This window comes from Miscanthus floridulus, chromosome 7 (assembly GCF_019320115.1).
Source record: "Miscanthus floridulus cultivar M001 chromosome 7, ASM1932011v1, whole genome shotgun sequence".
Lineage (NCBI taxonomy): Eukaryota > Viridiplantae > Streptophyta > Magnoliopsida > Poales > Poaceae > Miscanthus > Miscanthus floridulus.
In genome coordinates, this window is record NC_089586.1 from 48,966,036 (window position 1) to 48,977,813 (window position 11,778).

The 11,778-nt window shown below is 43.2% G+C and overlaps 1 protein-coding gene across 2 annotated transcripts; it reads left to right on the forward strand.

The window, feature by feature from the left end:
- The first annotated feature begins 1,021 nt into the window (after positions 1-1,021).
- Positions 1,022-4,843, forward strand: LOC136466968 (abscisic acid receptor PYL3-like). Of its 2 annotated transcripts, none has more exons than XM_066465509.1 (3): positions 1,022-1,485; positions 2,887-3,211; positions 4,350-4,487. In XM_066465509.1, exons 1-2 carry the CDS (start codon positions 1,282-1,284, stop codon positions 3,205-3,207), a joined length of 525 nt encoding a protein of 174 aa, XP_066321606.1. In that variant the 5' UTR covers positions 1,022-1,281; the 3' UTR covers positions 3,208-3,211; positions 4,350-4,487. The 2 variants fall into 2 exon arrangements, with proteins under 2 accessions (XP_066321606.1, XP_066321607.1); XM_066465510.1 differs by having other exon boundaries at positions 1,025-1,485; positions 2,887-3,102; positions 4,350-4,843.
- Positions 4,844-11,778: the final 6,935 nt, after the last annotated feature.

Here is an 11,778-nt window from a genome sequence, read left to right on the forward strand (position 1 = left end):
AGATATTACACATCACTATTCAGAGCAGGATAAGAACAATGTTGAACATGTTGGGTGTTCACACCCATCCCATATACATATTAGAAATCTGACTTTGAGTATTATATCCATTTAGTATTTGAAGTCTTGTTTCATCCCTAAAAATCTCCCTTTAACTTTGAGCTATATTTCACCACTAAATTTTGGTCACAGTCTCTTTTAACCAATTCCTAGGTCGGCCAATACATGGTATCTTATAGAACCCATATTTATTGTCTTGATATATGCCATAAGAACAAGTACAACAAGATACTATAAGTAGAATGCATAAGTTGCCACTTTAGATTTATATTGAGATGAAGGAGAGAAAATAAACAAGCTACAAACTTTACAATGAACTAAGATACTCCAAGAAAATGAGATGGACCATATATTAATTAATGGTGTAGTATAAGGCACGTTTGGATGGCGGTGGCACCTCACCGCAAATTTCGCGCCACAGTTTCGGTGACCATTTGGTTGGGTGCACGACACTTGTGGCGTGCCGTGGCGTGAAGACATGGCCCTAGTTCATTTTCTACGCCACACCTTGCCAAAAGTGTGGCAAAGGAAACATCCACGGCACTCTTGGCGCCGCTCTTACTATGGCTCTGCAATATTAGACGTAAGCTAAACAGGTCCTATACAACACTATCTAATTATTATATGAGTGAATTGCTAGATTGGTTATATATACGACAGTAACAAATAACTAGCAACCCGCTAAATTATTAGCCATCTTCTAACGTTGCTCTCCAGTAGCTTAAGAACACCATTATGCGACATGGGACCTAGTTTTAGGAAAAAGAAACATATCTGCACCTATCTCCAAACAAAAAAAGAAAAGGCAACGAGATAATGCCGTCCCTCATGTCATGGGGCCACCCATCATTTTCACGAGCGACCTTGAACTGAAGCAAAAGTGGTGGAGGGCATATCTGGCATTCCTAATTCTTGTAGGCCCTTGCTTGCAAGCGCCCAATAGCATAACAACCACACCTGAGGCTGCGGCCGCAGTGCCATCCAGGGGTCGTCGTCGTTCCTCCCCGCTCAGCCTCTCTCCCTCTCCCTCTCCCTCTCCCTCCCTCTCGGGCTCGTCGCGGCATAAACAAACCAAGCCAAGCAAAGCAAAGGCAAATCCCCACCTCCTCCGCACCTAAGCTCGTCGTCTGCTTTTGCTCGTTGCGGCACAAGCCCCTGTCGTCGCCTCCATTACCGGGCTGTGCGAGCGTGGTGGCTGTCTTGCTTGCGGCGGCGGCGGTGATGGTGGAGATGGACGGAGGCGTGGGAGTAGTAGGAGGAGGAGGGCAGACGCAGGAGCCGCGGCGGTGGCGCCTGGCGGACGAGCTGCGGTGCGACCTGCGCGCCATGGAGACGGACTACGTGCGGCGGTTCCACCGGCACGAGCCCCGCGACCACCAGTGCTCCTCCGCCGTCGCCAAGCACATCAAGGCGCCCGTCCACCTTGTGAGCGCCTGCCTCTCAACCCCTTTCTTTTCTTCCGTGCTGCTGAATCAAATAGTATCAATCTCGGCTATTGCTGCTGCTATGCTTTTTCTCCGTGCCGTGCTGTTTCCATGTTCCATGGCTAGCAGGTTGTTGTTGTGTTGCCCAGTCGATCCGCCGCAGAGACATCGTTTCGATCGGTTTCTTGATTTCTCCTTTTTGTTTGGCCCCGCCCGGTTTTGGAGTGCTGATGCGCCGCTCCTCGATTAGGAAAGATGCCGACTTGTTCCGAGTCACCCACTCGTTTGGCCCATTTCTTCAGTCGGGAACATGGATGCCCGATTTGGAGAGAGACCGTCTTGAACCGGCCCTGCTCCTTCCTGCTAGTTTCTCTCTTCGCCCTCCTTTTTTTTTCATGCGATTGGTCGGAGGACCCACGTCGTCGCTTTCGCTGGAAGCTATGATTTCCGTTTCCAGCCAAGGAACCTGTGAATTTTTCCTGTATCGTTCGTTCGTCGTCCAGCTTTTGCACCAGTCCAACCAAGGCTTTCTCTTACAAGAAAGAAAGATGAACATGAGATGCATGATTGGTGCTGTTGGCAAAGGCAAATGATACACACAAAGCCTCGAGGATTTTTAATTCGCCTTTCTGAACCTCCGTCTCACGTGGGAAGATGCTTCCCCCACCCCCCACCTCGAGATCCCCGCTGAATCTGCTTTTCGCCAGATTATTTTGGGGTTTCTATCTCGGTGTTCATGCATTGGCTGGCCTGCGTTAGGCTTTGAAGTTTTGTAGCTTTATTCTGCAAGTAATCTAATAGAGATTGCGGTGGTGGAGGGAGATATGCTTCACTTGGACTCCACTCCTTTGGATGTGGGTTCAGCACAGCACTCGCCAGGAGATTAGATGCAAACTAATCTTGCAAAAAAAATATCAGCTTTTGCAGAATTATGCGATGCACTAGAGTTGATTATTTCGAAGGAAATCATCATTTTTGGCCGACTTTCCTGCCCAAGTTATCAGCATATTCCAAAAGGATGCTGCCTCATTTCCAAATGTGAATATGTGTATACACGCTCCATAGCAACCTCAAGGGCTCTAGGCCTCATTTTATAATTGTGTACTGTACCTCTGATTCGAAGAGCTGTCATATTCTTCAATTGTGTTTAGTTGACTTGTACACCGTTCCTGCCGTTTTCCTGTGATAATTTGTGGCCATCGTTCAGCTGTACATTGATAGGACAGCCTGCCGGTTAGGGTCTTTGTTGGAAGCACACTTAATACTACTTAATAGCAATCGAGACCTATTTGTTGGAAGCTTTATTTCTTCGATTGTTACATGTATATACATGAGTGAGGATTGATCTTGGTCACCTGCTTAATCATTACAATTAGTACCTGATCAAGTAATTCTCTCTCAGGTCTGGTCTCTAGTGAGGCGGTTTGATCAACCACAGCTTTTCAAGCCCTTTGTGAGCCGGTGTGAAATGAAGGGGAACATTGAGATTGGTAGTGTCAGGGAGGTCAATGTCAAGTCTGGGCTGCCAGCCACAAGAAGCACAGAGAGGCTGGAGCTGTTGGATGACAACGAGCACATACTCAGCGTCAGATTTGTTGGAGGTGATCACAGGCTGCAGGTATGTTTTGTTCTTGATGTATCTATGCTGTCCATCTTACATGCAGTTCCTTCGATTAAGGCTAGCTTGGTTTGTGGTTCCAATTCCAGCATGCAGACTTGTTGAATTGGTATATATCTTGCATCAAAACTGATAATGATTTCTTGTGCGCAACTTCTTCTGTGACTGATATGCATATATGCTTAAGAAAACAAGCAGTTTAGTGGTCATATGTACTATATATCATCAGGATTGTTCATTGATTAGACATACTTATGTCGAAAAGTCGTCACCTACCTTCATCTAGCTATCACAGATTTATTTGCCTAACGACCGCTGTGTGTTTTATTTTGCATTCAGTAAAACTCTGCTAAAACTGGTCTTAGTCTTTGCTGCACTTCGTAACATATACGCAATGAAATACATGATAGGACTAATCCCTTTTTAATGTTTATTAGTTCATTTTGCATGGTCAAACCGTGCGCACATGGCAGGTTGATTCCCAGTATTTTCCTGTAGTAACTTTCCCTCGAGTAAACAATCGAGTACAGTGAACCTGTACTTGCAACCGGAGTCTGCTTGAAACAATTGACAGGTGTATGTGCTCGGCATCTATTGTCGTGCCCTGCTCCACTCACCAACGATAATAAAGAATAATATGCTTCATGCACAAATAATGGTGGGCTTACTTCACTATACTTATTAGATTAGTGCTCAACTGCAAAGCACATACCTCGCTCAGCCCATAGTGGTTGAACATGACGATGAGATATTTTCCACCTCATCCTGGAGTACACTGCCAGATGCATCTTGATGTGCTGCCATCCTCATCAAGTGATAACCCCAACAAACTAACTGTTGTCGTCTAACCCAAAAAACAAGCACCGATTGTTGTTATGCACTGGGTGATGTTTGTATGTTCTCAACTCCTTGGACTAACAAGTATGGCACTGACTTGCCATCCTTTGACCTTACATGCTGAATTCCTTGCATGAGGACCTGTCACTCGCTTGTCGTGCTCCATCCGTTATTGCTCTCATCAGCTTGCTAGCGATGGCTGGCAACAAGTGGCCATGGTCACATGCATTGCACTTGGATAATGGTTAGATGCCACTTGTGACTTGTTTGAATCCAAACGCAAGGGAGGATAGATATGTAGTTTAGTTATTATCCGCCCCTTGGGTTGGTTGGGAGAACGCCACCGGTATGCATGTGCGCTGACGACTAGTCTAATTCATCTGCTTGTCATCTTCTTCCTTTGCCTGCAGAACTACTCTTCCATCCTCACCGTCCACCCCGAGGTCATCGACGGCCGGCCAGGGACGCTCGTGATCGAGTCCTTCGTGGTGGACGTCCCCGACGGCAACACCAAGGACGAGACCTGCTACTTTGTGGAGGCCCTGCTCAAGTGCAACCTCAAGTCGCTCGCGGAGGTGTCCGAGGGCCAGGTCATCAAGGATCAAACGGAGCCTCTTGACCGGTGATGGGAGATATATATAGGTCGATCGACATGTTCCGATCATTGCATTCCTTAGAATGTGCAGAGCTATTCTCCAATGGAGCCCCTAGGTTCCTGGAAAATTGCATGGAAAATGAGTTTTGAGGAACTGCTACTGCTATGCTGCGTTCAAAGTTTAAGTCTTTTCCTCCTTGCGATTGTGTTTGCTGTTCTTCTCCGGCGTTGTATCTCGCAGAAGGAGAAGGACAGAATATGATGATGTGCTATTGTAGTGATGAAAATTGAAAGAAAAAAATTTAGAACTGTGAGGCCCTGAACATCTTCATTCTCAGATCAATATGTGGACTGGAGGGTTGTTTATCTGTAATTAGATTCGCTCTAGATTGCTCCATCTTGATTTCTTTGTCTCATGTGCGTGTGGTGTAAATACATGCCCGGATGGTGTGTAATTAATTCCCTAGAGGGTCATGCATGAGTTCAGCTATGGTTATGATATACTAGTCAAGAAAGAAGCCTTACCATGGAGATACTGCCGTTCAAGTTGGTTGACACCAATATTAAACATTAAAGGGTAAAGTATAATTTCAACCATCAAGTTGCAAGTCAGCCCGATTTTCAATCATGACCTATAAAATCGGGTAATGGACACCTTCTAACTGTCTAAACCAAACAAATTTGATCCTTAGGCTAGTTTCCAACTGTCTAAACCAAACAAATTTAATCCTTAGACTAGTTTCGTTTTCTGTTTTCTAAAAATTAATTAAAATATCTGGTTAATCTCTAAAAATTCATAATTAATTTATTTTAAATTAGAAAATTATCAAATTAGTATCAAGTTTCTTCTAAAAATATTATCTATTTGTTTATGATCTACATGTTGTTATTTGGCACTAGTTTATTTTTGTTTCTACTGCTTTATTGCTTGTAATCGTGCTCAATATTTATTTAAAACAAATAATAACTCTAAATAGAGCACCAACAAATAGATAACATTTTTAGAAGGAAATTGGAACTAGTTTGATAATTTTCTAATTAAAAACAAATTAATGATAATGTTTAGAGATCAAACCAGATTTTTATTATTTTTAGAAAATAGAAAACCACCTACGAAGCGTTTCTGAGAACAAAATTTGTCCTATTTTGACAGTTAGAGGGTGTCCGCTATCTGGTTCCATTGTTCACGGTTCAAAATCAGAGTGATGTGCAGCGTGCAGGTTGAGAAATGTATTTTACCCAACATTAAACAAGGCTCCCGATTGTGCCCTTGGTAGCTGGCAACTCAACTTTCTACTGCTGCTGCCAAATAAGACGAGAAGTCATGTTTTCTACTGCCTCCTTTTGTTGGATTCTCAATAGTGCCAACACTTTCAATGATCAGGAACAGAGAAGGAGAAAAGTTATACGCCTTCCACACAACTTTTATTTAGATTACATATCGCAACATAGATGGCTCATTAATGTGAATCCAAAAGAGGAAAGGGTTGAAACATTTAGAACTTGACCATGGTTTAAACTCTGATCCATTGTCGAGAATCAAATCCCCGTGAACTTGAAAATTGCCAAATTTGTTGATTGTGATCACTGTATTGTTGAAAGTATTCTACCTTTTGTTGCTTAGAGCATGCTCCCTCCTTCCCTAAATAACTGTTGCTTTTGGTTTCCGTGCCGTAAGTTTAACTGGATTTATAGAAAATACGTGCAACATTTGTATCTTCAAATAAATTTATTATAAAAATAGATTCAACGATCTATCTAACGATATTAATTTTGTACCATAAATATTAATATTTTATATATATATATTTAGTCAAAGTTGTTTCTCGGAAAACGAAAACGACAGTTATTTAGGGGAGGAGGGAGTATAGTGTTTAGTAAAGACACTCACAAAAGTTGTTATCTAGATGTTGTCAAAAACTAATTGGAAGAAAAAAACACCCTCCTCAAACAATCTGTTTTTTTCTCCTAAAAAAATGAAAACCCATTTGTGGCCCACCTAGCGCATGATTTTCACGGTCTTCATACTTTGACTAATTATCGCGTCTCCTATTATACCGACCGCCACCACAAAGCACCTCCAATCAACCTCCACCAAGCCATAGCGGGCCCTAGCCACCTTAAGGGTAGGGAACTAGGGTTCCCACGCCGAATTGTTGATTGGGAGCACACGAAAGAGGGGTGGATAAGTGAGGAGCCAATCATGAATTCTAGGATATGCATAAAATTATAAGTTTATGGGCTTCTTTAGGAGGAGAAGCCAAAATGCGGCTTCAATGCACAAGCTCACGAAAGCTGCTGAAGTCATAGAAGCCATGTTCTGGTGGCTTCACCTGCACAATGTTAGGTTCTTAGGATCAACCAGGAGTAGATCTAGTGGGTAGAACCTTTTCTATTTGAGATAGAACACATCGATCGACCTAGAACAAGAACTAGAGAGAGAGAGAGGGGCACATGGGTTAGACCATCGGGCTTGGCGGATGCGGAGCTCACCATGGACGGTGTCGGTGAAGGGGTGGCAGTGGCATCCCGGCGGCAGTGTAGACGATGGACGTGGCGCAGAGGCGGCGATGGAGCTTCCCGTCGCCATCAACGCCCCCACTCGATTGGACTAGGGTTTGTAGGTGGGTTTGCGGCGGCGGTGAACCTCGTACCTCGAGCCCCAGCACCCCACCTTCTTTTATATGGCGCTGCGCGACGTGGGCCCACCAACCATGAATTGGTTGGGTACCCCCGATCAGGGCACGGGATCAAGGCCCGACTCGGTCGGTGGACCGAGTTATAGGAGATCAACCTAACATTCTCCCCCTTGATCCGAACTTATGACTTAAACTTAAAATACTTATCTCTTTTCCCATTCCATCACATATTAGTGCATAGAGTGTGCCTCATCACAATGGTTAGTACCATTAGATTAACAGCTACAATACACTTCTCTGTTTTGAAACATATTCTCAACTAGGCTCTTATTGTCTAGGGATCATAGGCTTTTCCATAAACACATGCCAGCTAAGTGTTCTCTGAACACATTGGGCGGTAAGCCTTTTGTAAGCGGACCCACAAGCATTTTCTTTGTACTTATATGCTCGAGACTGATAGAATGATCCTAGACTTTGTCTTTCACAACATAAAACTTTATGTCAATTTGTTTGGTAGCACCACTTGACTTATTGTTGTGAGCATAACATACTGCTGACTCATTGTCGCAGTATAACTTGAGTGATCTATGAATATCGTCGACCACTTTCAACTCGGGCATAAATTTCTTTAGCAGTTCACCTGCCCCGTGGCCTTATAACATGCTACAAATTCGGCATACATCGTGGATGATGCAGTGACGGTTTGCTTGGAGCTTTTCCACGATATAGTTCTTCCTACGAGAGTAAATACATAGCTTGATGTGGACTTTCTATCATCTATATCTCCCACAAAATCTAAATCTGAATACCCCTCTATCTACAGGGAATTAGATCTTCTATACGTTAGCATGAAGCCTTTTGTGCCTTGCACATAACGCAAAGCTTTCTTTACCATTCTTTAGTGTTTTATTCCTGGATTACTTTGATATCTGCCAAGTATTCCGGTAACAAAAGCTAAGTCAGGCGTGTATATACTTGAGCATATTGTGCTTCCGACAGCTAAAACATATGGAACCACTTTCATTCAATCGATCTCATATTGGTTCTTGGGATATTGGAATTCTCCAAAACTATCACCCTTGACTATGGGAGCAGGTGAAGGCTTACACGCATGCATAATGTATTTCTTTAGAACCTTTTCTAAGTATGCCTTTTGCGATAATCTTAAAACCCCCTTTCTTCTATCTTGGTGAATCTCTATTCCTAAAACAAACAAAGTTCACCGAGATCTTTCATATCAAAATTTGAGAACAAGAACTTCTTCGTCTCCAGTAGTAGATTAACATCACTACTAGCGAGTAAGATGTCATCCATGTATAGGATTAGGAAAATTAATTTTCCATTCTTGAACTTTGCATAAATGCAATTGTCCTCCACATTCTCTTTAAACCCAAACTTCCTTATCGTTCCATCAAACTTTAAATACCACTGTCTAAAGGCTTGTTTTAATCCATAAATAGATTTCTTCAGGCGGCATCACATATGTTATTTTTCTTTTATGACAAAACCTTTGAAAGGTCCTAATGGCTAGAGGGAGGGTGAATAGCCTATTAAAATTTTCTACAACAACACTTAGCAAAACGGTTAGACAAATATGAGGCGAAGCGAGTGTTGCACTAGCCTACTAAAAATGCAAGCCACCTACCACAAATCTAGTTTCTATAGTCTCTATACACACAATGGCTATGTCACTACACTAAGTTAGTATGCTCTCAAAGGCTAACTAAACATCCAAACTAACCAAACTAACAAGCTCTCACGACTAGATACACTAAAGAGCTTGACAACTAGTTTACGGTAATGTAAAGAGAGAGATCAAGATGGTTATACCGCTGAGTCGAGGAATGAACCAATCAATTACAAGAATGAATACCAATGAAGACCAATCACATCGGAATCAAATGAAGACACAATGATTTTTTACCGAGGTTCACTTGCTTGCCGACAAGCTAGTCCTTGTTGTGGCGATTCACTCACTTGGAGGTTCATGCGCTAATTGGCATCACATGCCAAACCCTCAATAGGGTGCCGCACAACCAACACAAGATGAGGATCATAAAAGCCATGAGCAATTTACTAGAGTACCTTTTGGCTCTCCGTCGGGGAAATGTCAAGAACCCCTCACAATCACTATGATTGGAGCCAGAGACAATCACCAACCTTTGCTCGATGATCCTCACTGCTTCAAGCCATCTAGGTGGCGTCAACCACCAAGAGTAACAAGAGAATCCTACAGTGAAACACAAACACCAAGTGCCTCTAGATGCAAACACTCAAGCAATGCACTTGGATTCTTTCCTAATCTCACAAAGATGATGAATCAATGATGGAGATGAGTGGGAGGGCTTTGGCTAAGCTCACAAGGTTGCTATGTCAATGCAAATGGCCAAGAGAGTGAGCTAGAGTAGGCCAAATGATATTTATAGATACCCCCAAACTGGCTCAATTATTGGGCTGACTGCGGGATGACCGGACGCACCGGTCGTGTGCATCGGACGCATCCGGTGGGTGACCGGATGCATCCGGTCGTTGCGTCTGGTCATAGCGTCCAGTTGTAGCTAGACCGCCATGTGTCCCTTTCAAATTGTTTAGCCATTCATGCCCAATGGCTATCTCTACGCACAGTAATGCTAGTGACCGGACGCACCGTTAGAAATCGACCGGACGCGAGAGACGCAGCGTCCGGTCAAGTCCAAAGAGCTCCTAGAGCTGCTCTGGGCTGGCCGGACATGTCCGGTCACACCAAACCGGACCCTCCCAGCGTCCGATAAATTATAGCACTAAAAACCCGAGACCTGCTGATTCATACTGGACGCTTCTAGAGAGCTCCTAGAGCCACTCAAGGCCGACTGGACATGTCCGGTGTGGCTGACCGGACGCACCCTTGCATTCAGTCCACTCTGGACCAATCACCTGCCCTCCACGTCACCTCAACCAAACGCTAAATAGTGATTTCTCAGTGTCCGGTCACTGCTATGACCCAAAGTCTGGTCAACTTTGTCGTGTCTGGCCAGAATACTGGACGCATCCAGTATGGATATCGGACACATCCGGTCACATTAGGAAGATACCAGACGCTTTTGGTCCGCACGTCGGACGCATCCGGTCACCCCGTGACCAACACATTCAACTCCTTTTTAACTCTATCTTCTTTACCCTTGCTCAAATGTGCCAATCACCAAGTGTATCACCTTATGCACCTGTGTTAGCATATTTTCACAAATGTTTTCAAGGGTGTTAGCACTCCACTAGATCCTAAATGCATATGCAATGAGTTAGAGCATCTAGTGGCACTTTGATAACTGCATTTTGATATGAGTTTCACCCCTCTTAATAGTATGGCTATCGATCCTAAATGTGATCACACTCGCTAAATGACTCGATCACCAAAACAAGAAAGCTCCTATCAAGTTTCACCTTTGCCTTGAGCTTTTTGTATTTCTTTCTTCTTTTCCAAGTCCAAGCATTTGATCATTACCATGCCATACCATCATCATGTCATGATTTTCATTTGCTTCATCACTTGGAGTAGTTCTACCTATCTCATAATCACTTTGATAAACTACGTTAGCACTTAGGGTTTCATCAATCACCAAAACCAAACTAGAGCTTTTAACCTTTTGGTTGTGCCATATAAACATTTTCATTCAAATCCCCATTAAGAAAAGTTGTCTTTACATACATCTGATGTAATTCTAAATTGTAGTGTGTCACTAATGCCATTATGATTCTAAAAGAATCCTTACATGAGACTGGAGAATCCTTACAAGTCGCGCTTTAAATCTTTCCACATTTCCTTTGGAGTCATATTTAGTTTTGTAGACCCATTTATAGCCTACTATTTTGGCTCCTTTAGAAATTTTTTCTAAATCCCAAACATCGTTGGTACTCATTGATCTCATTTCATCTTGCATGGCTTCAAGCCACTTCGATGAGTGAGCGCTTCTTAGGGCTTCTTCAAACGAGGTGGGATCACCCTCCATTTGAAATTCTTCACATTCATAGACTTCGTAGTCATCAGGAATAGCTGCTTTTTTGGCTCTTTGAGACCTTCTGAGGGCCTCATTAGTGGGCGCTTGTTCCATATGGGGCTGTTGTTTCTCTTCCTCATGTGTGACAATGGGTTCTATAGGATCCTGAAGGACATGTTAATCATGTTCATTTATTGTTGCCATGGAAGAACTAACAACAGGTGTTGTCACTACAGTGTCCTATACTGTTGGTGCAACAACAACATATAGCGAGAAAAATGGCTCTTGAACCATCAGAGTGGGCACATATACCCGCTTCTCCTCAAAGTTAATTTCTCAAGCTACCATGCTCCTCCTTGAAAGGTTCTAATATGGATAGAGGGGGGTGAATAGCCTATTTAAAAATCTACAAACCAACTAGAGCAATTTGATTAGTATGACAAATAGCAAAAAGCAAACTCACTCTAGCTCTACAAGGGTTGCAAGCCATCTATCCAACAATTCTAGTTACTATGATCACAAGACACACCATTTACTAAGTGACTACTCACTAAAAGCTCTCACACTTGCTACACTAAAGAGCTCCACTAGATGCACTTAAGCTACAAAGCAAGCTCTCAATTCTAGCTACGCT

Bases quoted from the DNA above. Each gene is read 5' to 3' on its own strand.
- LOC136466968 (XM_066465510.1), top strand. From the start codon at position 1,282: ATGGTGGAGATGGACGGAGGCGTGGGAGTAGTAGGAGGAGGAGGGCAG. The intron at 1,486-2,886 runs GTGAGCGCCTGC...ATTCTCTCTCAG, and splicing joins TCAAGGCGCCCGTCCACCTT to GTCTGGTCTCTAGTGAGGCG. The intron at 3,103-4,349 runs GTATGTTTTGTT...CTTTGCCTGCAG, and splicing joins GAGGTGATCACAGGCTGCAG to AACTACTCTTCCATCCTCAC.